The 21,883-nt window shown below is 34.4% G+C and overlaps 1 protein-coding gene across 1 annotated transcript; it reads right to left on the bottom strand.

Annotated features, from left to right (window-relative positions):
* Positions 1–929: 929 nt before the first annotated feature.
* LOC106716737 (dual specificity protein phosphatase CDC14A) lies at positions 930–21,615 on the bottom strand. Its single transcript, XM_014510318.2, has 8 exons — positions 20,961–21,615; positions 20,386–20,586; positions 4,545–4,804; positions 4,085–4,294; positions 3,548–3,866; positions 2,866–3,004; positions 2,272–2,461; positions 930–2,119 (listed from the first exon to the last, which is right to left on the bottom strand). Exons 2-8 carry the CDS (start codon positions 20,429–20,431, stop codon positions 1,136–1,138), a joined length of 2,148 nt encoding a protein of 715 aa, XP_014365804.2. The 5' UTR covers positions 20,432–20,586; positions 20,961–21,615; the 3' UTR covers positions 930–1,135.
* Between the last annotated feature and the right edge of the window lie 268 nt (positions 21,616–21,883).

Genomic DNA, 21,883 nt, shown 5'->3' with positions numbered 1-21,883 from the left:
AATATTTCATTTTAATAAATATTTTTACCTAGTATATAGACAAATTCAGTAAACACATACAACGTATCAATGCGCATGTTTCTAAGCTCAAAAAAAAACTACTAATGTTTAATTCGAAATCCTACCAATAACTACCACAAATAGATATTAACCTACAAATCAACGTAGCAAATAATAAACATATATTACTTAGAATATGGAAACAAGTTCTACAAAGGCTAAGGAAAAATGGCTTTCAATAAACACATAGAAAGTTATTATATATAAAAATATTATCTCTTATTTCTAAATGCGATGATCAACTTATTATCTAATATATCTCATTAAACTTAACAAGTAACTAAACATATAATTATATCCGTAAATTATAAAAAAAATAGTGTAATATTAACAAATCATTAATTAAAAAAAAAATATGTATGTGTTTTTGAAATGTCTTAAATAAAATAATATAATAAAAGTAAATAATAACTAGTAACGAGTTACATAATAAAGTTAACATTATAAAAAAAGTACATTTTAAATGAAGGTTTTGATAAGTATTTTATGTACAAACATGCATAAAAATTGAATATAAAACCAAATTTATATTATAAATTTTATTTGCGACTATAGAGTTTAAAAAAAATAGAGTTGCCAATAAAATAAAAAAATATTTTTAATTTTTTAACCTTATCAGGTTAAAAAGGTTAAAGTTATATGGTTTTTAATTCATAAATATATAAAAGAATTGACCTATATAATATGGTGGTTTTTAAATAGACTTAAAAATAAAATTTTAACTAATTTAAAAGTCTTCAAATAAAAATGGCAATAGAAAATTTTATAACCTAAACAAGACGATATATTAGACAATAAATCGATCTGACGCAACAATATAATGTACTGTGTAAAATTTTTTCGTACATTTAGGCTTTTAATTTGTGGGGTTATATTTATCTATACAAATATGTCGATAAAATTTGTTTAGACATACATTATCTGTTACTAGCTGATGAGTTAAAGAGTTAATTCAGCCGAATAAGTTAGAAAGCGCCTAAACAATTCTATCAACATTTAATACCTCGCTATGCGTGGCCTCTATACTATTAGAATATCTATAACTTGGAATAACTAAATCTATATCCCGCTCTAATCATTTCTTTTTCACAGTAGAAGTACTCGCACCAGTACTCGACCGCGTTTGAACGCTATCTTGCTTTAAAAGACTGACTCCAAATGTAGGACATTTTTTTCTCAACGCTTTTATCTTGTATAATTTATTCCCCTGGGAATTGTTAGTTTCTTCATAATTGTCCGGTGTAACATCAGCTGTGATTACGGAGTTGGAGATGCAGTCCATCGGTTCCGGACTGCTGGACTTGTCCCTTTTCCGTCTAAACCTGAACGGAGTATCTAGAGAGTCTGCTGAAATGTTCGTAATATTAGTGTCACTGGAAGACAGGTCCTGTGTTGCCTCGAGTCCGGTTTTGGTTAGATTTTTCGGCAGCTTCTTTCTCGAGCTCGAATTCGATCGGATGATTAATTTCTTTCTACCGGTTACGTTGTTGATCGTTTTCGTTTGGGTAACATTTTTTAGATTAGGCTCTGAAGGCAGTCGATTCTTTCCGTTAAGATGACAGTTCTCAGTGAGAGCGGAGAGTGAAGTGACATTACTGAGGGTGTTGATGACAGATGTATCGTTTGATGTCATTTTATTGACGCTGACTGCTTTTCTTGTGAATGTTTTCAAAGGACTGCTGCCGTGGTTGTAGCTTAGAGTTGGCCGTGCGAGATTTGCTCTTTGACCGTGGAAGCTATTTTTACCTGTAAAGGAAGACTTGACGCTGGCAACTAGTTTGCTAGCTTGTGAGTTGGTGCCTCTAGTTGGTGGAAAGGTGGAGGTTTTAGCTGCATAGTGGGATTTTAAGGTTGAGTTGATGGCTCTGGGCTGTGGTTTGAGATTGGTGTTGTTGGCGTTACGGATGTTATTTGTGGGCAGCATGTAGTTCATCTTGGAGGCGAATACCGTTTTCGTGGGCAACATAGGCGTTGCCGTGGTCTTGTATTTACCGATAACTGAAGTCACATTGTTCTCTGTGTCCGTTTCGTTAGCATTTAACACATTTGCGTTGTCGATCTGAAATTAGATACATGTTTTAGAAAAGATTTCAGAAGATCACATTTCTTACATGACAGAGAAGAAAATACAATGTACAAATGAGACAAAAGCGCCATTTACACGTACAGATTCGGATACTACGTCTAACTTTTGATACGATGTCCACTCACCTTGCCATTCTTGTTGCTATGCAGTATAGTCTGCAGAGAGACGGGTTTGTCAGTGGCGGCGACGGACTTGTCAGACACGTCGGTCTCTGGCGGCAAGTCACAGTAGATACCGCGGGTGAACACCGGCAACGACGTGATGTTATGTCGACGACGATACGCGTCACCCTCCGCGTGCATGCGAACTTGGATACTGAAATGTAATATATTATGTTTATGTCACTGACAGATTGCAAATTTCATTAATATGTAATGCAACTAGGCATGTCAATTATCAGAAAATTTTAAAATACAACATTTGTTTTGCCTAAAAGTTACTTTGAAATTAACATTGTTACGTAATCAAAATATTAGATGAACTATTTTTTTCGATTAGACAGTTACGACGTCACATGATGAGGAAGTCTGTGGACATTACAAACTAGCTGTCGTCCGCGACCCCGTTCGCACAGGATTAAAAAAACTAAATTAATAGCTTAATGTGTTTTTCCAGACAATGTAGTACATCTACGTCCAACCATCCATCCATACATCTAAAAATTCGTATTTATAATATTAGTAAAACGGAACTTACGTAAATGGAAGAAAACTACATACTTGTCCAAAAACCACTGTTGATGTCCGATGACGGAGCCTGGCCGACAGAGGCGCAGCCAGGCGATGGCCTCGCGTGACGCAAACCCGTGGTGCTTCATCATGTAGCAAGCGATCAGAGTACCCGTGCGACCCAGACCCGCTGACATACAAACAATATTATAGCTAAACCACTAGAACACCACAAGTGTTAATAGATGTTAAATCTTAGGGTGTTTCCCGTTGGACCGATCGGCCCACTGATAAATAGCCCAATGGGAATTTTCTTTCCCATTGGCCCGTTGGATTCTATGGATTCAACAAGCACCCAATGGCTACAACTACAACTTGGTATACTTAATGGCTGACGTGGTACATAAATCATTAATTTTAGAAGAGAAATAATGAACAACCAATGAAGAACAAGATTTTAATATTAAAAGATGGCAAAGAAGCAAGCCACCTCATTTCCCTAAACTATATATCATATAAGGTATAAACCTTTCAACCATTGATGCATTGCATAAATTAAATTGGCCGAGGAAGAGGTGTACAGAAATAAGATATTTCCACTCCCTATAGATCTCTTCCTCTTTCCATCCTTTCAAATAAAGGGTAAAAAAGGAAAGACTAGAATTTGAGAGGTCAAGGAGGCGGCACAGATAAAATTATTTAGACTTAAAGTCAAGACTATTAAAAAAATTACCTTTACAATGCACAGCCACCGCACCTTTAGCTGCCTCCGCGATCCTTATAAATCTATTGACGATGTGATCCGAAGGTACTGATCCATCAACAAAGAACAACTCTCTATGTTCAAAGCCGTGAGCTGTAAACTGCTTAGCATCGTATGACTTCTTGTTGAGACGGACGATGGTTGTCACGTGATGTGTACGGAAGTATTGGTGATAATGTTCCGGACTGTGTAATGGATAACCACGTTCTAAACGGGATCGATGGTGAGGGCCGGAGAATGCTAGCATCTTGCCTGGAATTATCCAGTTTAAGTCGCCGTTTTCTACTTTCTGGAATTAATTAGTATGTATATTAGTTATGTATAATTATTTTATTTGCTTATATCTAGGGATATCATCTGTTTCAAACTAAAATCTGAGTAATTTATGTCTAGATAAATTAATAACAAAATTTGCTTTCAATTATCACCTAGTTAAAATCTAAAGTTGTCAACATAAAATCTAATCACCTAATAAAGCTAAAGAAAAACCATTTTAAATACACAAACCTCATAGTAAAGATACTGTTCAGCATCGAAGTGTTTAAAATCAAAGAATCTAGCATCGTGCGCCAGTTTTAGACCCCTAAGCACATCGAGTAGAGAGATATCGAATAGTGGTGGACCACCTGACGCGTCTCTGAAACTAAGCAGTGACCATTCGCTGCCTTCTGTTAGTTGCTTGTAAACTGCTGCCGGACAACCTCCAAGGTATATTATCTGTAAACGATTACAAATCTAAGGATTGGCGAAACAGTACCATAATTCTCATATCAAGTATTTTCAACTGAACGAGTAAATTATTTAAACAAAAAGACGTCAAATTCCACACATGGCGGCAATTATGCTAGTTTATTACTTTAGTTATTTTCTAAAAAAATTACAGGAAAAGTGAAATGATATTGCATAGTTGTACTTGATTAATATGTACAAAAGTTTACTATTATCAAAAAAATAGTATTAACCATACCTGATAACTCCCAATAAGGTAAGCAGCGTTAAGTCGCAACGTCTCATTACTGCTGGTATAGAAGACAATCTTTTTTTTCGGATTCTTCTCCAACTCATCGTTGAGCTTATTACAAAATTGATACAAGTGACATAGATGATAAGGTCCAAAATCGAAGTAAAAGTTCTCGTAGACGATTTCATCTTCTATATGGAAATATTTACTGTTCCGCGTGGGTTTCGGTTTATAACCAGTCTTCAGGGTCGCAAAATACAGTCTGTCTGGAAAACAACGATAGCTTAATCAGATCTCGGATAGATTGTGGAATAATTTATCACTAAGCAATTCTCTTGCGATCGTGGCGATCTTTGGGGGAGGCCTATGCCCAGCAGTGGGCGTTACGAGGCTGAATGGATGAAGCAATTCTCATGTTTTTTTTTGTATTTCGACACAAGAAAGAAATTCTAATAATTATTTACGTCACTTTTGTCAATGACCTAGCTTCCTAAATTAAAGGGCTTCTTTTTATATCTATAAACTTAATTATTCGGCATTAAATATGACGTGGGGTGCCTTCAAAATTAGAGTGAATACGCATTTACGAAGCTAACGCGTAACAATTTCAGACCACATCATCACTTAACATCAGGTGGGATCGTGGTTAAACGCTAGCTTAGTCAATATAAAAAAATACCAAAGAAATATATAACACACAAAGAGAAAATATTATCGACAAATGTATCGATACTAACATCGACATCCCTATCTCAACATTAACATTAAGGAATATTATTACTTATTTTCTTTTACTCCGACTTTCTTTTATAACTTTTTGGCAAGTTGCGGTATCTTGAGAGGTATTTCTTTTTAAAAAGGTCTATGTACATTATCAATCTAAAAGTTCTGACACTTTATGTACGATATTTCATCTCGACAGATATAATAGAGATAACTACCGTTACTTCTACAATTCTTAATGTACCGATCGATTGTGAACTTAGTCAATTTACACTTTGACTAGGCGTATTACAGTCAACAAATCGTTAACAAATCAATTAATAACTTTGACAACATATATTTTCCATTTACTTACGACTACATTTCGCTCATCACAATGCATTGCTACTAGAAATTTATATTGAATATTACAGCCAGGAGTTTTTCACTCCCTACATGTCTAACTTCTCCAAGTTTAGAATATACCGGGATTTCTTTTGCCAAGATTATGAGAGGGATGACGATATGTTATATACAGGGATTTTGCTTTCAGAAATCAACGATTAGTGAACAATAACTGTGACTGTGGCGGTAAGAATTTGAAAAAAAATCTACTGACATCTGCATTTTCAAACTCAAAGTATTGTGAGTCATAAAGTGAGAGATCTGCCGTATTTATACAAGTGTAGAATCAGAACTGGTCCAACAATAGCTACACCAAAATAGGCGCAGTGTGGGATCTGTCGCTAACTGAATGCACATATGCAAAACAACACTAAAGGTTTGTCCAGATACACGTATCCTAATATCTTTTGATCGTTTAAATAAAATAAATGTTATTTGAAGAAAATGTCATTTTTGGAAAAAAATATATGGAAAGAGAAACGGAAAGGAAAGGATTAACGATTTTGCACCAGGTTTTATGATTTTTTTAATATTTTTTTTTATAAAACATTAAGCTAATTGAAAAACTAGCGGTTGGATATTACGTACAGACACTCCAATTTTATTAATAGTATAGATAGATATAGATTGCTATTACTATTTGCCATCATCCATATTTGCCATGAGCGTCTGTGGCTCAGGGGTTAAGCACTTGACTTGCAATCTGCAGGTCCTGGGTTCGAATCCCGCCATGTACCAATGTGTTTTTTCGATTTTCGATTTACATATGTACATTTATCCGACGTTCTTACGGTGAAGGAAAATTAAAAAGATAAAGAAAATTCAACGATATGTGTGAAGTCAACCAACCCGCACTTGGCCAGCGTGGTTGACTATGGCCTAGTCACCCCTAACTTGGGGTAGGCTCCGAGCCCCTCGGTGGGGACGTATAGTGAGCTGATGATGATGATGATGATGATATTTGCCATTACCTATTTTCAAAAGTAGAATGAATAGGCATTTACAAAGCTAGCGCGTACCATCTTTGGACCACATCATCACTTCATCGGGTGGGATCGTGGTCAAGCGCTAGATTTTAAAATATAAAAAAAAAACAACGATTTTAGAGGGAAATTTAGATAATATTGCTTATGTTATTTAACACACAACAAAGTACATATTTTTTAGGACTTAAATACGGCATCATGTTACCTTCCAGACGTTTTTATGGGTACGTTATCTAGGGTATCACAAACATTGTATGCTCAGACTAAAATATTTTATGTGGAGACGAAAATATTTGCTATTAATTTTATTTCGGCTTCAACTTCTATATGGAGGAAGATATAAAATTGTTATGTAACAGTGAAATTTAATACAAAAGTAGATTAGTACTGTTGTAGTATAGTTCAGGGATGGGAAACCAATGGCATTTCACTGATCACAAAATTCACTATACAATACGAAAAAAGTCTGAAGTAGGTACTTATGTCATGAAGAGCGAGCACGGGTGTTAAAGTGGGAAATGATAACAATAATCACAAAGTTAAAATTATTTGATAGCACGTCTATGAACTCGTTAATCATTTCTTTACAAAAATGGCACGCTGATACAGAAAGGTTCACCACCCCTGGTATAGTTCATAAAATTTAAGAAGAAATTCATTAATATCTTCACTAATATCAACTTTAAGTAAACAAAACCCTAAAATCTAATACTTGAAAAGGCTAACATCTATATTAAGAAATATAATGTATGTTAAACACAACATTTGCAAGTCAAAGAGGCAAGTCGTTACATTAACATGGTGACGTAGGCATAACGTTACGTTTTTGTTTCAGTAGTCAGGTCATTAAGGTGGATTTCCACTAAAGTACCATATAATTAGGAACTAAACGTGTATAATTGTAACCACTCTAATTAACTAATCATTGAACTTAAAGTCTAAGCCCAAAACTGTCTCGATAGTTTCATATCTAAAACACAATAATAGGTGAGAACTTTAGTTTTGTGCTTTTTTTGCTTTTTTTTAAAGTGAAATATCAGATCCTGTGTTGTACAGTTAGAAAATTTTCCACAATGGAAACATATATTTAGAACAGCTATACCTAATTTTTTTGCTAATTTAATGCGCTTTGAAGATAAATATTTGCATTTCATATCTAGTTTCATTATAAAATATTATGTCAGATTTGACGTAAACTTTTTCGCACTAATATTATTTTCTACCATACTAGCTGTCGCCCGCGACTCCGTCCGCGCGCAGTTAAAAAAAAAATGAAAAATAGATGTTGGCCGATTCTCAGACCTACTGAATATGCTCACAAAATTTCATGAGAATCAGTCAAGCCGTTTCGGAGGAGTATGGCAACGAAAACTGTGACACGAGAATTTTATATATTAGATTTATACGAGCAAAATTAAAACTTTCATCGTAATATTACCATAAAAATAATTTAAATTCAAGACATTTTATGAACGTGTTTGCATGTTATTGGACTATTTAAAACTTGAGCACTAATTTCGCCAACATAAAATAACATTAATAAAACTTATAGATGGAATACTAAAAAGACAATTTATTACAAAAAGAAATACTTATGTCGCCTACCGTTAACTATGAAAATAGATTACGGAAACTCAACTATCAACTTTTAGTGTAGTAAAACTACTTATTTAAAACATTTCTAGACTATTTTTTAACATTTGCAATTTAACTCAAAACAGATTACATTACAAATTCTTTTTCATCATCGTCTTCTCCAAGTATTCCATTCACGAGTCGGTAAACCAGTTTTCGTCCCCCAGATCGATCTTAATCTAAGGCATCTCAGTAGTCACTCCGTTTTCGATCATGTCACCTTTAACGCAATCCATCCATCTCTTCCTAGTATACAGTATTTTTTTAAGATATATAATTTCTAAAGAGCTTGTAACTCGATTGAGTTCTCGCCGTGTAGTAATAAAAATTGCATAAACCTGCACTAAAAGGCGTGCATGTAGTAACAAAATGTTGTCTCGATTGTAAATATCTCGTATCATGTATAGCAGGAGAATATATATATCCATGTATACTACTGTAATGTTAACGCGTGTTTCCACTGCAGAAACAACTGTACAAAGTCTTTCTTTAAAAAAAAAAAACAAGATGTTTAGTGTTTCGGCAGTAGAAACTTACCTGCATACCTGATTTATATTCATTAGAAATTATCATTTCAATTCATTTTGAGATCTATTTTCTGGAAAGCGAAAGTATAAAATCGCCTATGAAAACACATAATTTCAAAAACTTATCGTTGTGACCACTTTTTACGTTGCATTTTTTTATAGAACGCTCGAAGGTCAATATCAATTGAAGTATTGCATCGAAAAAGGTAACGAATGGCTTACCAAGGGTCACTGTCAGTATGGTAAGTAAAGGTAAGCCTTGTTGCATAACTCATGTCAATATGGTCAAAACTACAATAAAAATGTAACTATGATGCATGAATGAAAACGTTAAAAAATCTAGTAGAAAATATACATCAATATAATATGGGATGGTCCATTAATTAAGTGCTGTTTTTAGTGGACTTCGTGACCTCCACCTCCTCTGGTGATGTGGTGAAGTTTTACACTACCTCTCACCCAAATACCTAAAATCACGTGTATAACTTTTAGTAGAAAGTAAATTTGAAATTTAAATTTATTTTAGCCCCCTCCATCCTCGTGATTTCTATATACTCAGAATATATTCAGAATCCCCCCCCCCCCTTCGAGTCGCATATGATTAATGGACGATCTTTATTTATTTATATTTGACAGTATCTTCGTTACTATCTAGATTCTAGATACTAACGAAATATAATGTAAAGAGATCACGTTCGAAAATGTATATTTTTTTCATTGTAACATTATGCGTAAGTTATTTGAAAGCTATCAATCAATTTCTTCCCCGAATTTCTATAGTTCAGTTAGCACTGGCACTTTCATTGCTTTTTTTACAAAAAGAAAAAACGACTGAACACACAATTACAAAACCAACGCACAGATTATGAAACAACTGCTTCATTGTACAAAACAATATTCGCTGTACAAAGCGGTATATTATCAAAGTGAGATTCACCGGCCAGAGAACATTAATCAGCATACATACACTGAGCGCCACATGTGCAAACTTAACTACACAAAAGGCATCTAGTTGTTTATTATCTAAGCTCAAAACACAGAATATATGAAACATAAGTTAAGTTATTAAACTAGAATCCTTAATAGACGACAGAAGAGATAACAATCACCACTCTCTATTTGATACAATTTAACATAACCAAAGAGGTGTACTAGTCATGACAAATGGAGTTTCGTAATCTTTGCCTTAACGTCAATAATTTCAGTGTTAGTACAATTTGTATGGTTCATATACACTGATAATTGTTTGCGGTTTTCTTAAACGTGTAAAAACAATTCAATGTGGTTAAACATAATTATTTAATAACGCACTCTTGGCCACAAAACCACAAGAAATACGAAACATTTTGCAATATACGCAATTGAATTAAAAACAAACCGTGTAATAAGTTACATAGTTTATACAATTTATTTTAATTTAAAAATCCTAGACCGAACGTTGAAAGTCAAGTGACATCTAAAAGAAGTACTTTATTAAAAGTTAACGAACACAACATAGACTAAAAAAAATGTAGATATATTTTTTACAGTATTAATCATCCTCGTGGACATTACCAAGAGCAGGCAGAGAAAGGGGGGCAGCTGTCAAAGATGTCTACAATGCCTGCAGATAACTTAAAACTCTATGATAATATTTCATAAAAAAAATTGACTTATATTCATAACGGTTTCCTTTGCAATAAAAGAATAGAATTTTTCCTACTAGCCACATCCTAGATCTAGCTTAGATCATCGGCTGGCGACGTCCTACGACATTTCTTACCCTAGTTCATTTCAAAATGATTATCTCCAAGGTAACATGTAAAAGAGGTTAACGATGTACTCTACAAAGTTAACCCTTTGCTGTATCGTGCTAGATCTGCGAATTAAAACCAAGTGGCCGTAATTGCTACTTGAAGCGGTTCTCTACGGGTATCGGATTAAAAATCGCGTGGGTTAAGTCACAAGAGACTGTTATTTTTCAATAAAATGTTTTACGACAAGTTTCCTCTTGTATAAATAATTTTGTTATCGATCAAAGAAATAAGACCTTACAGAACATGAATTAAAAAAACCCTTTTAGATGATTCTGAATTATACCTTGAAAGTTTCGCTTTAAGAGTATAATTGAGTCATTCAACAATTTTTATTGATAACTTAAGTTAGTAAGGAAAAATACGTTAAAATGTACGAAATTTATATGGAAACTTGTAATTACGAAATAATGAATGAGAACTTTTGCGTTTAATTAATTACGAAATACAAAATATAACAATGTAATTTATATTTAAACATACATAGACATTTCAAAATTAATTGACATTTTTTTCGTGTCCATTTCAATTTACATATTTGGTACAAATATGAATAAGTAAAGGTCAATTTTAATTCTTGATTTGCAATTTTTTTATTGGAAACCAGTTGGAAAGTCAACATTGATGATTTAAACATCAGCAAGGTGATTCCGGGTATGGTAAAGGAGTCGTGGAAATAATTCAATGAAATGACATTTTGGTGACAAATTTAATCTTTTTTGGTATAAGATGGCCAACGAGCGGTGACACTTGTTGTTAAAGGATGATCGATACGTGAATTTAAGTAGCCAAATTGCAGAAACTTTATCTACGATTAATAGATCTATATACAATGAGAGGATTCCTTCCTAGTACGTTTCCATTGCAAAAATATTCGTAGAAAAACAAATGGACATCCGTAGTATTTTCTTTTGAATTGAAATAGAGATACCAACATGTTTCTATACGGGTTTTTCAAGAGTGAAAACCCACACTAAGAAAATTTGACAATTTTCTAACAAGACATCTCTATCGTTATTTAGGTCTACGAAAAGCGGGTAGATCTATCTATTTCTTATTTTTTTAGCGATTAAAAATCTTTTTTCTCTTATTTTCTCATGTCATAATATATAGTATATAGTCAATTATATTAACACTTGTACCACACTAGGGCTGCATACAATTACATAACGCCAAGGTTACACTGACACTTGTTCCGCACCATTGCATGCTTTCTGGGGGAATAGGAAATTACTAGCTATTTCAGTATTACAATGCTCCTACACTAAAGGTGAGTTTACACATGTCAGCAAACTTCACGCACCCTTTGATCATATGTATGTACATATATACTTAGGAAAATATGTACCTACTAAGCACATGTTATACGAGGGATAAATTATATTATTGTTAGATATTTGATGCAAAAGTATTTTAAAAGAAATAAATTAACAGCGAAATAGTGAATTTAACTCTACTTTTAAATAATCCTCGCAATAGTAACCTCAAACCGAACGTAAATAAACAAAAATGTCAGACGTTCCGCAATGACGGATGGAAAGAGACTGCCTCGAGCAGCAGCGCACGCTTCCTTATAAATCCTTTTTTTTGTGTGGCTACCCTCAACAGTCCTAACATTTGTGTGGCTACCCTCAACAGTCCTAACATTTGTGTGGCTACCCTCAACAGTCCTAACACGGCTTCTCCTGACATGAGACCGTCCTCGGGCTCGTTCTTCCAGTATCTTCAACACTGGAATTCGTCTGTAACAATGGCATAGAGTCTTTCGATACCAGCTCGTTGGCAGGCGCAATGCGGGCGCGCTGCTCGTCGTCAGGCGCTGCACTGGCGCGCTGATTGCAGACAGGCGCGGCTGTGGCGCGCTGATTGCAGACAGGCGCGGCTGTGGCGCGCTGATTGCAGACAGGCACCGCTCAGGTGCGCTGATTGTAGACAGGCACCGCTCAGGTGCGCTGATTGTAGACAGGCACCGCTCAGGTGCGCTGATTGTAGACAGGCACTACTCAGGCGCGTGTTTCAGGGACCACACTGCCACAGGCCTTACAGATTAAACTTGCCTCAGTGTATTGGGTTACAGTGATCCAGTAGCATCTACATCGGATCATTACATAACACCGATCCAGTAACATCTACATCGGATCATCAAACAACACCGATCCAGTAACAACTACATCGGATCATCAAACAGCCACAGATCCAGTAACAACTACATCGGATCACCAAACAGCACAGATCCAGTAACAACTACATCGGATCATCAAACAGCACAGATCCAGTAACAACTACATCGGATCATCAAACAGCACAGATCCAGTAACAACTACATCGGATCATCAAACAGCACAGATTCTCCTCACCATGGCACCATGTAGGACAAGCGTCCCGCAGTCCGTCCTTTACATGATATTAATGGCAACCCGCAGTTTGTCAGTCCTGAAAATACCCTAGAAGCATCATCTCCTGATATAAAAACGTCTCATACGGCATCAATGACTATTACGACATAATGACATCCATCTGACTCAGGCAAAGGTTTTTAATCTTGTCACGACTCGGCCTTACCTGACCCTCACTAATAAACTGATCGAGGTATTCAATTTCAGTCTTAAGTAAAGAACACATTTTTACATTAATTAAAAAGTCAGATGTTGTCTTATTTGGCATCAAAATTTGATATATAAAAATATTGGTTCGATCTTACCGCAGTACAAATTGAATAGATCGTGTCCACAATCCTGTCAAAGTGAAATACACAGACAGCGCGTGAGCCTCACTACTCACATATTCCCATGCAGAATAAACGGCTTGGTCCACGCTAACCTTGCTTCGTGAACACTGGTACGATTCCGATTTCGACTCAACTTACTGCGACTACAAAGATTATCACGGTAACGATCTGACATTTTTCTCTTTGCATTTATTTTCACGAAAATGCAAACACAAACACAGAGTGAGCAAAGTGGATAGAATCACGCGGATCCTATCCCACTTCTGATGTTAGATATTTGATGCAAAAGTATTTTAAAATAAATTAACAGCGAAATAGTGAATTTAACTCTACTTTTAAATAATCCTCGCAATAGTAACCTCAAACCGAACGTAAATAAACAAAAATGTCAGACGTTCCGCAATGACGGATGGAAAGAGACTGCCTCGAGCAGCAGCGCACGCTTCCTTATAAATCCTTTTTTTTGTGTGGCTACCCTCAACAGTCCTAACATTTGTGTGGCTACCCTCAACAGTCCTAACATTTGTGTGGCTACCCTCAACAGTCCTAACATTATATAATTCAAGCTTAAGGTTTGTACACACTACAGGTTAAAATTTTGATTGCCTCTTTTGTGTTCAAACTGAGCGAAATGACACAGATTGCTATGTCGACGTGAATGAGAATGTTTCAGCATTTTTGTTGGTGTGGGAAGTAATTTCAGTGTTTACGTTTACTTGTAGGTTTTTTTTTATCATAAATGGCAAATGAGCAAGCAGTCTGAATACGCAGAAATAGCAAAGCAATTGCCCATAGACAATCGTAACAGACTTCTTGCCTACTTTATATCAACGGAGAGGACGCACAGAAAAAAGATATATCCCCTTCCTAAGCGTCCCTTCCTCCGTAAAATCCACTTTCCCTTCACATCCTTTACCTATAATAAAGATTTAAGACTAAAAATTGACTGATTTGAATTGAACATATAGACCGAATGTTTTAATACGCATTTATTTAAAAACGGCACGGGTTACAGCGACTAAAACCATAGATCGGTTATTACAACTGATTATTATCGGTTATAGTGACCAAAAACTGTTTACGCTGTGAAACCCATAAGAGAAAACATGTTTTAGCTAGCCAACAGTAGAAATAATTTATTTCATTACGTACTAAAAGTTATCGAGTAAGATTGAAATCAGACGAAAGGGTAAGGGCAAAATGTCCTTGGATAAGTACGCCTAGCCTTGTAGAAACCTTTTTGGTATTACCTTGAAGGAACAAATGAATTCCAAACCCTCTACATACCCGAAACTTATGGCACAAAAAACAAGAATACGGTTGTTCGAATGCAAATATGTTCAGCAGTAAAAAATTAAATGTTTTCAACAATTTTGTGTAATTTCTTAAGAATAAAAATTCTTTATCGTATTAAATATTAGCGGCCACAAATATTTTTAAACAATATTATCTAACTAATGTAATAAATAGAAAAGATTTGCTTGTTTATGCATTATCTATGCCAAATTTTAGCGAAATCCATACAGAGATTCTGGAGATACATTCTAACAGACATCCATCCATCCAAACATTTGCATTTATAATATTAGTAAGATTTCATTTAAATTCCGCGTTGACGAAGTTGCGGGTAACTGCTAGTTATTTAATATATTTAAGAGCAACATAGGCTATGACAATTATAATATAGCCTACGTTAATCAGGGTTCATACAGTATTCTAATTGCGAAAGGCTACAAAAACTATTTTCATGACGCATATTGTGAAAAAATACATAAATAGCATAAAGTTAAATGCTCTATAAAACAATGACAAGGAAGATATAAATTTCAGTGATATGGTTCACACCGGACCACGTCGCCGGCATGTTGAGACCTTGACCCTTTATGAAGACTACCTGTCGCCCGCGACTTCGTCCGCGCTGAATTAAAAAAAAACTTCATTAGTAGCCTATGTGTTCTTCCAAACTATGTTCTACCTCTACGCCAAATTTCATCGAGATCCATGCATCCGTTCTGGAGACACCTTCAAACCAACGTCCATCCATCTACACTTTCGCATTTATAATATTAACATGAGCAGCTATAATCGTGCTGAGTTAAAAAAAAAAAACATAAATAGTAGACTGTATATTCTTCAAGACTATGTTTTACATACATGCCAAATTTCAGCGAGATCCGTTTAGCGGTTCTGAAGATATCTTCCAACAAACATCCATCCATCCATTTAAATATTGGCATTTATTAGTAAGATTACACAATACCAAGCACCGCGACTTGGCCCGCGCGAAATTACAAAAAAAAACAGTTATAAACATAGCCTACGTCACCCGTGGATAGTGTAGCTTCCCAACAATGAAAGAATATTTCAATGAATAGTAAATAACGAAGGTATTTACTATTCATTGAAATAGGATGAAATAGGATAGGAACGAAGGTAGGATCAATTCAATCCTAAATTAATTCGCTTTAAATAACAATACTTAAATAAGCTTAGAAATAGAACACATCTGTAACTTGTCTTGTCGAGAAACAGAAGTACATTCACAATTATATATATATGTGACATAAAACAATCCCTCAAACACAATGTAAGGGTTGCTTTGTTGGAGAGGTCAGGAAATGTCAGAGGTTAACCTACAACGATACATTCTGGTTGAGTCTCAACACAAATTAAATGTTAAAATAAAATATATTCTAATTTGAGGTGAAAAAAATATAACACGAACACAGGGGTCATGATGTAATACATCATACATCATCAGCTCACTATAAGTCCTCACCGAAGAGCTCGGAGCCTAGGGCTAGGGTGACTAGACCATAGTCAACCATGCTGGCCCAGGTCGGGTTGATTTTTTAATTTCGTCTCAGATATGTGCAGGTTGCATCACGATGTTTTCCTTCACCGTAAGAACATCGAATAAATGTACATGTAGGAAGAGGATCGGACACAGATAAAAAGAATGAAGCTACTTTAAACTTTATAATAGTTTTTAGCAAAATCACAGGAATAATGACAGTTAGTTAACCATTAAACTAAACTATGTTCCAAAGTAACAATTCAATAAATTATCCTTAAATAATAACCGGGTATAATTAGTCTAGGGACCACATTATAGCACCGGAATAATAATTAATTCGTTTCCACAAATTAACTATCCAAAGCGTCTAGGTTAAGCAAGCGAAGTACAACTAGTGCACCGAGCCACGCCAGAGCCAAGACTGCCTTTCAAATAATGTTGCACGTCTTTTATAGCGGCAGAGCTAGTAGTGGGGAGAGTGGGGGCATCGAATGACGTGATCGGTGCACGTGTTGTTTACAGTTTCTCAGGTGGCGCGCGGGCGCCGACATACATATGTAAATCGAAAAACACATGGGTACGTAACGGGATTGGAACACAGGACCTGCAGATTCATGTGAGCCACCGACGCTCTATAATGAAATAGTTACAGTTGTACTATTTACATTTGGGTCCCACAAGTTTATAAGTTTCTTAATTGAACATTGCCGATAAACATCTCAAATTCTAGAAAATTGCTATAACTAAAGTTTACAAAAAACATTACAAATAAGGAAAAAGTACATGAGTTTTCTAACCACTAAACGGGATGTGGTTTTCATTATCTTTAAAGAGTTAAACAGCAAAAATAAATACCAAAATAAAAATTCTAGCGATCGATGCAAATTAAGTTACGTTTGATCAACATATCAAATATTTGTAGAAAAAAAACATGTTATAAAAATTTCAATCTCAACAGCGGTATATTTTAAAACAGGCCAGCTAGTATTCAAACGCTCACAAACTTTTCCTGGCCAGCTTCTACGGAATGACTAAAAAAAAAGTCAAAACTTTTTTCTCACTTCGATTCAACGCTCCCTGGCAATTACTGGTATTAAAACTTGAAACATTCAGAGATTGTCAGATGAAAAATACAACTTAAAAATGTACAAGGATTTTTTTCAAGTCCCCATCCTGGCGGTTACGAATGTACCTCTCAAAACTTGACATGTGCATGGCAGAAATTAATGCCGCATTTTGTTAAATTAATACTAGTACTGAACTACGTAACAAAAATTTATGTACATTTTTTCAAGTTTTATCACTTATATGTTACACTAGCTGTCGCCAGACTCTGTCCGCGCGGAATTTAAAAATAAACTCAATAAGTAACCTATGTGTTCAGACTTTCAGACTATGATCAACATCTATGCCAAATTTCATCGAGGTTTCTTTAAACAAACAACCATCCACCCATCTAAACTTTCGCCTTTATTAACCGACTTCAAAAAGAAGGAGGTTATCAATTCGACTGTATTCTTTTTATGTGTGTTATCATATTAGTAGGTACGATAGAAAGAAGTAAGATTATTTTTATGTGCATTTTTTTCATCCGTTTCTGATGATTTTCATTTTTATTTTTACGTAAACATGGGTCGTATAAAATACGGTACGTCGAAGCGAAATTGATACCAGCCATATTGGATTTGGGAATCGGATTTCATTTTCTAGCCCATTGGATATGAGAATTTATCAGCGTGAAAATGTAGATTTAAAAACATTTTGTTTATCCATTCTATTCATTCTCTTTGAAAAATCAGAATTACCAAAATGTTTTTGTACATGTTTCTGCGGTCGAAACTCACAGTTACAATTACATTATGAACACAACAGTGCACATTGTCGCCTAACGGAAAACATTAAGGTGATATATGAGCCTCATATTGTACAGATGTATTACTCTATAATAAGGAAGTTTCTAGTTTCAGTCAGGTCTAAAAATGGGTTTTCCATTGCCAACACATGTATAGAAACCAGTGGTTAAGTAAGAGCAGAATTTGATGTGGGCGAGTTATCTTCCGCGAGGACCTCTATTAGAAAATGAACTATTTTTAATTTTAATTTATTTTTGGTTGATTTAATTAGACCTTAGACTCCCTTGGTCATTGTAATTAGGGCGAGCGAAAAGCTAGAAGCCAATGAACAAACTACACAGAACTCAAAGCAATGATTGTTAGAATTTTGTCCGTTTGTCTGTGTGTTTGTGGGCGCTAATCGTCGTAATTATATCATCGTCAATATAAATGCAAGTATATCACAATCAATTATTTTAAGATCAATGGCGAATGAAGTGTGAAGGTTGCAATGACGGTGACTACGTAACAACATGATGCAATACAACACCCAGGGTTGCCAACACAAAAAACTATTCTCTTACTAGCTGTCGACTACGTAAGCGCGACATAAAAAAAAGACGTAATATATATGCTATGTGTTCTTCCAGACTATAATCTACTTCTATGCAAAATTTTATTGACATCCATTGAGCTGTTCTGGAGATACCTTAAACAAACATCCATCTAAACATTCGCATTTATAAAATTTGTATGATTAGGATCCGGCTTTACATGGTATAGATAGCGTATTTCAAACACATGTCTTAGCTCCCATAGTAGCTTGGTTATACAGTTCACTCACTTAGTTCTAGAAACTCACACATATTTAAACTTTATCAATGACTATAACATTATATTTTAATTGTTTCTGTTAGGAATCAAATTGGAATTGTGCTGTTTTAAAATATTTAATTTAATAATGTAATATTTGAGACAACCCTAGTTAGTATAGAGCCTCTGATTTGGACATTGATGTCATCCTGCTATTCTTTGCATAGCCTTACAAGGTCATTTTAATGCATGTAGCAAATATGATTTCATTAAATAAAATGCAGAATCATGTCTTAGCTAAAAACTAAATAAATAAATACTATGCTATATTTACTTAAACATAAATCAGTTTACTATTTGCTGACATGCCTAGTGAGATTACTAAGTGAAAAGTTCTTATTAATTGTGTGACTTATTTGAAAAAATTACAATGTTGTTGATACTAGTCATTTGGATAATGAATTCAATAAAAGCTATTTTTTATTCAAGAATCTTACCAATATTAAAAATGCGAATGTTTAGATGAATGTTTGTTTGAAGGAATCTCCGGAACGGCTCAACAGATCTTGATGACATTTGGGACAGATAAAACATAGGCTACTTATTAGGTTTATTTTTTAATTTCACGCTGTAGGCGACAGCTAGTAAGATATAAATATGACAAGTGACATAACTACTGATATTAACAGACCAGACAGGAATACCGAAGCTGTATAAATACCAGATACTTATGAATCCATATAAATGTAGTAATAAAGGAGTACTTTTGTTTTAAGTCAAATGTAAAATTTCACTTCAAAGATATATTTTATTGGGAATTTACAATTCCATAACATAATACTACTTTGAACTATGTAAAATAGATTTATTGTTGGTTTCCAAGATCATAATCCCTGTATAAAAAATATTTCTCTGTTTTGTAAAAGATAATGAGTTGGATGACAATGTATACCAGGATTTTGGTCTCGGAAATGAATAATTAATCAAGTACATTATAATAAACTCTTTCAAAAACGGACTTGATAAACAAGATGTCTCCAAACTATTTGACACATGCATCGGCTAGTTAGCTGCCAGTGTGTAAACAAATAATAATAATTTATGTAAATTAAATTGTAATCCAAGAGTTAATAATAACACTAGGACATTTAAAAATATGTAACATTTTGAAAATGCCATGCCCATAGCTAATTTTGCAGTAGTTTATAAGTATTAGATTGCGTTTTTTCTATAACTAGCAGTCTTGTTAATACTTTTTACTATAAAACTACTCAAATGAATTAAAAAAATTATTCACTATAGATTTATGTCAGACTCATTTATCAAGTAATCTGGGTTATTATTAATTTTTAATTTGTTCTATTTTCAGTAGATAAATATATTGACGAGAGAGAAATAAGTTCAAGTTCTATTCTATTCAATATCTATATATATAAAAGAAAGTCGTGTTAGTTACACTATTTATAACTCAAGAACGGCTGAATCAATTTGACTGAAAATTGGTGAGCAGGTAGCTTAGAACCAGGAAACGGACATAGGATAATTTTTACCCCATTTTCTATTTTTTATTCCGCGCGGACGGAGTCGCGGGTAAAAGCTAGTATTAGATAAAAAACAAAAGATACTTACCCTTTATTATCTCGGTGGAAGATATGATAACATCATTTTCATCCATTCTCACTTTGTAACAGAGCAGGGCTGATGTTTTCTTTATTTTGAAGACTTTTATGACTTCTTTATAAATATAATAAACCTCTTTACATCAACTTGAAGTTTTGCATTATATTTGATGTGTTATTAAATTCTTGTGTACTTAATTACGATATGTACCTGGAAATTAAAACTATATAAATAACAGAGTATATAAAGAAATTATTTAATTTCGTTAAGAATAACACAGAAATTAAATAAATAATGAGGTTGATGTTTAAGCAAATTGGGTGGGAGACACAGGTTTGTTGAAATACTTAAAACAACATATTTAGATATGTGTAGGCAGTATTACCTAAGTTGAAAACTTGTTGGAAAGCAAGCCTACTTAATCCTATTAGACAACTACTTTTTTTGGTTAATTTCCTAATCAGTATGTTGACGAAATAACACTGAAAGTGTCTGCTCTAAACTAGATATTGACAGCATAAACTTTTAAAAGAAAATAAAGTGTAACATGTAAAGTAAATAATAAATTAGATTGATTATCGTACCATCTGTTTGCCAAACCGCTTCAATGATTTCTCACGAACAGGTAGCCTTGATAAGTAACAATCAAAACATATTCTGATAAGAAAAATATCGAATAGCACCACTTCTACACTTAATTATGTACAAACATAATATTAACTTAATAAAAATATGCACACGGGTAAATATAAGCAACGTAACGTAATTCATCCAGTAATATTCTCATCGTAGTGCCTTTTTTAGTCTCTCGACGACAACGCAGTTTGTACCGAGGCGTAGGAGTCTTCTTAATAGACGGCGTGGGTCGACTCTTTTACTCAAAAGTAAGGTCAAATCGTTTTGCACCGAATCCACGAAGCCTTCTGACCACTTTAACTGAGTATTATCACTATATTTATGTTTCAAGTCACCGAACACCGTACACCGCTAAACCATATTTTAACTATACGTTGGTAATTCACTTAGAAAACATAGTAAGCTAAAGCGCCGGGCAAAGAAATAATTTGAGACATTAATTGGTGAGGCGACACAAGGTCGCAGATTCTCGTTCAGCTTGAATGCAATTTATAAGCTCTCCATTTACAACGTGACGTATTTTATTTATTCGTCGGAGCCGCTGCCCAAGAGCCGTTGAAACGAAAAGACAAACTCGTTTCGTTTTTCGTGTCTAGATGTCAGGCGCACCGCGCTTCTGTCAAACTAGAGTTGCCAACACACAGTAACCTCATAATGGGCGATTATTTAAGACCTAATTGTCTATGTTTTTTTATTTATTAAAGGGAAGTTCGCAAAATCTTAATCGAAATTGAAGCAAAAAATGAAAAGATTCATTATTAGAAGATTACTTATGGTATAAAAATCCAAAAGTAAACAAAAGTAACAGCGATTAGATGTTCGCTGTTACTAAGTAGGTAAAATAGGTAGAGTTGGTACTCTACCTATTTTC

This window comes from Papilio machaon, chromosome 23, assembly GCF_912999745.1.
Source record: "Papilio machaon chromosome 23, ilPapMach1.1, whole genome shotgun sequence".
Taxonomy (NCBI): Eukaryota; Metazoa; Arthropoda; class Insecta; order Lepidoptera; family Papilionidae; genus Papilio; species Papilio machaon.
Note: the sequence above shows the minus strand (reverse complement) of the source record. Positions and strands in the feature narration are given on the sequence as shown.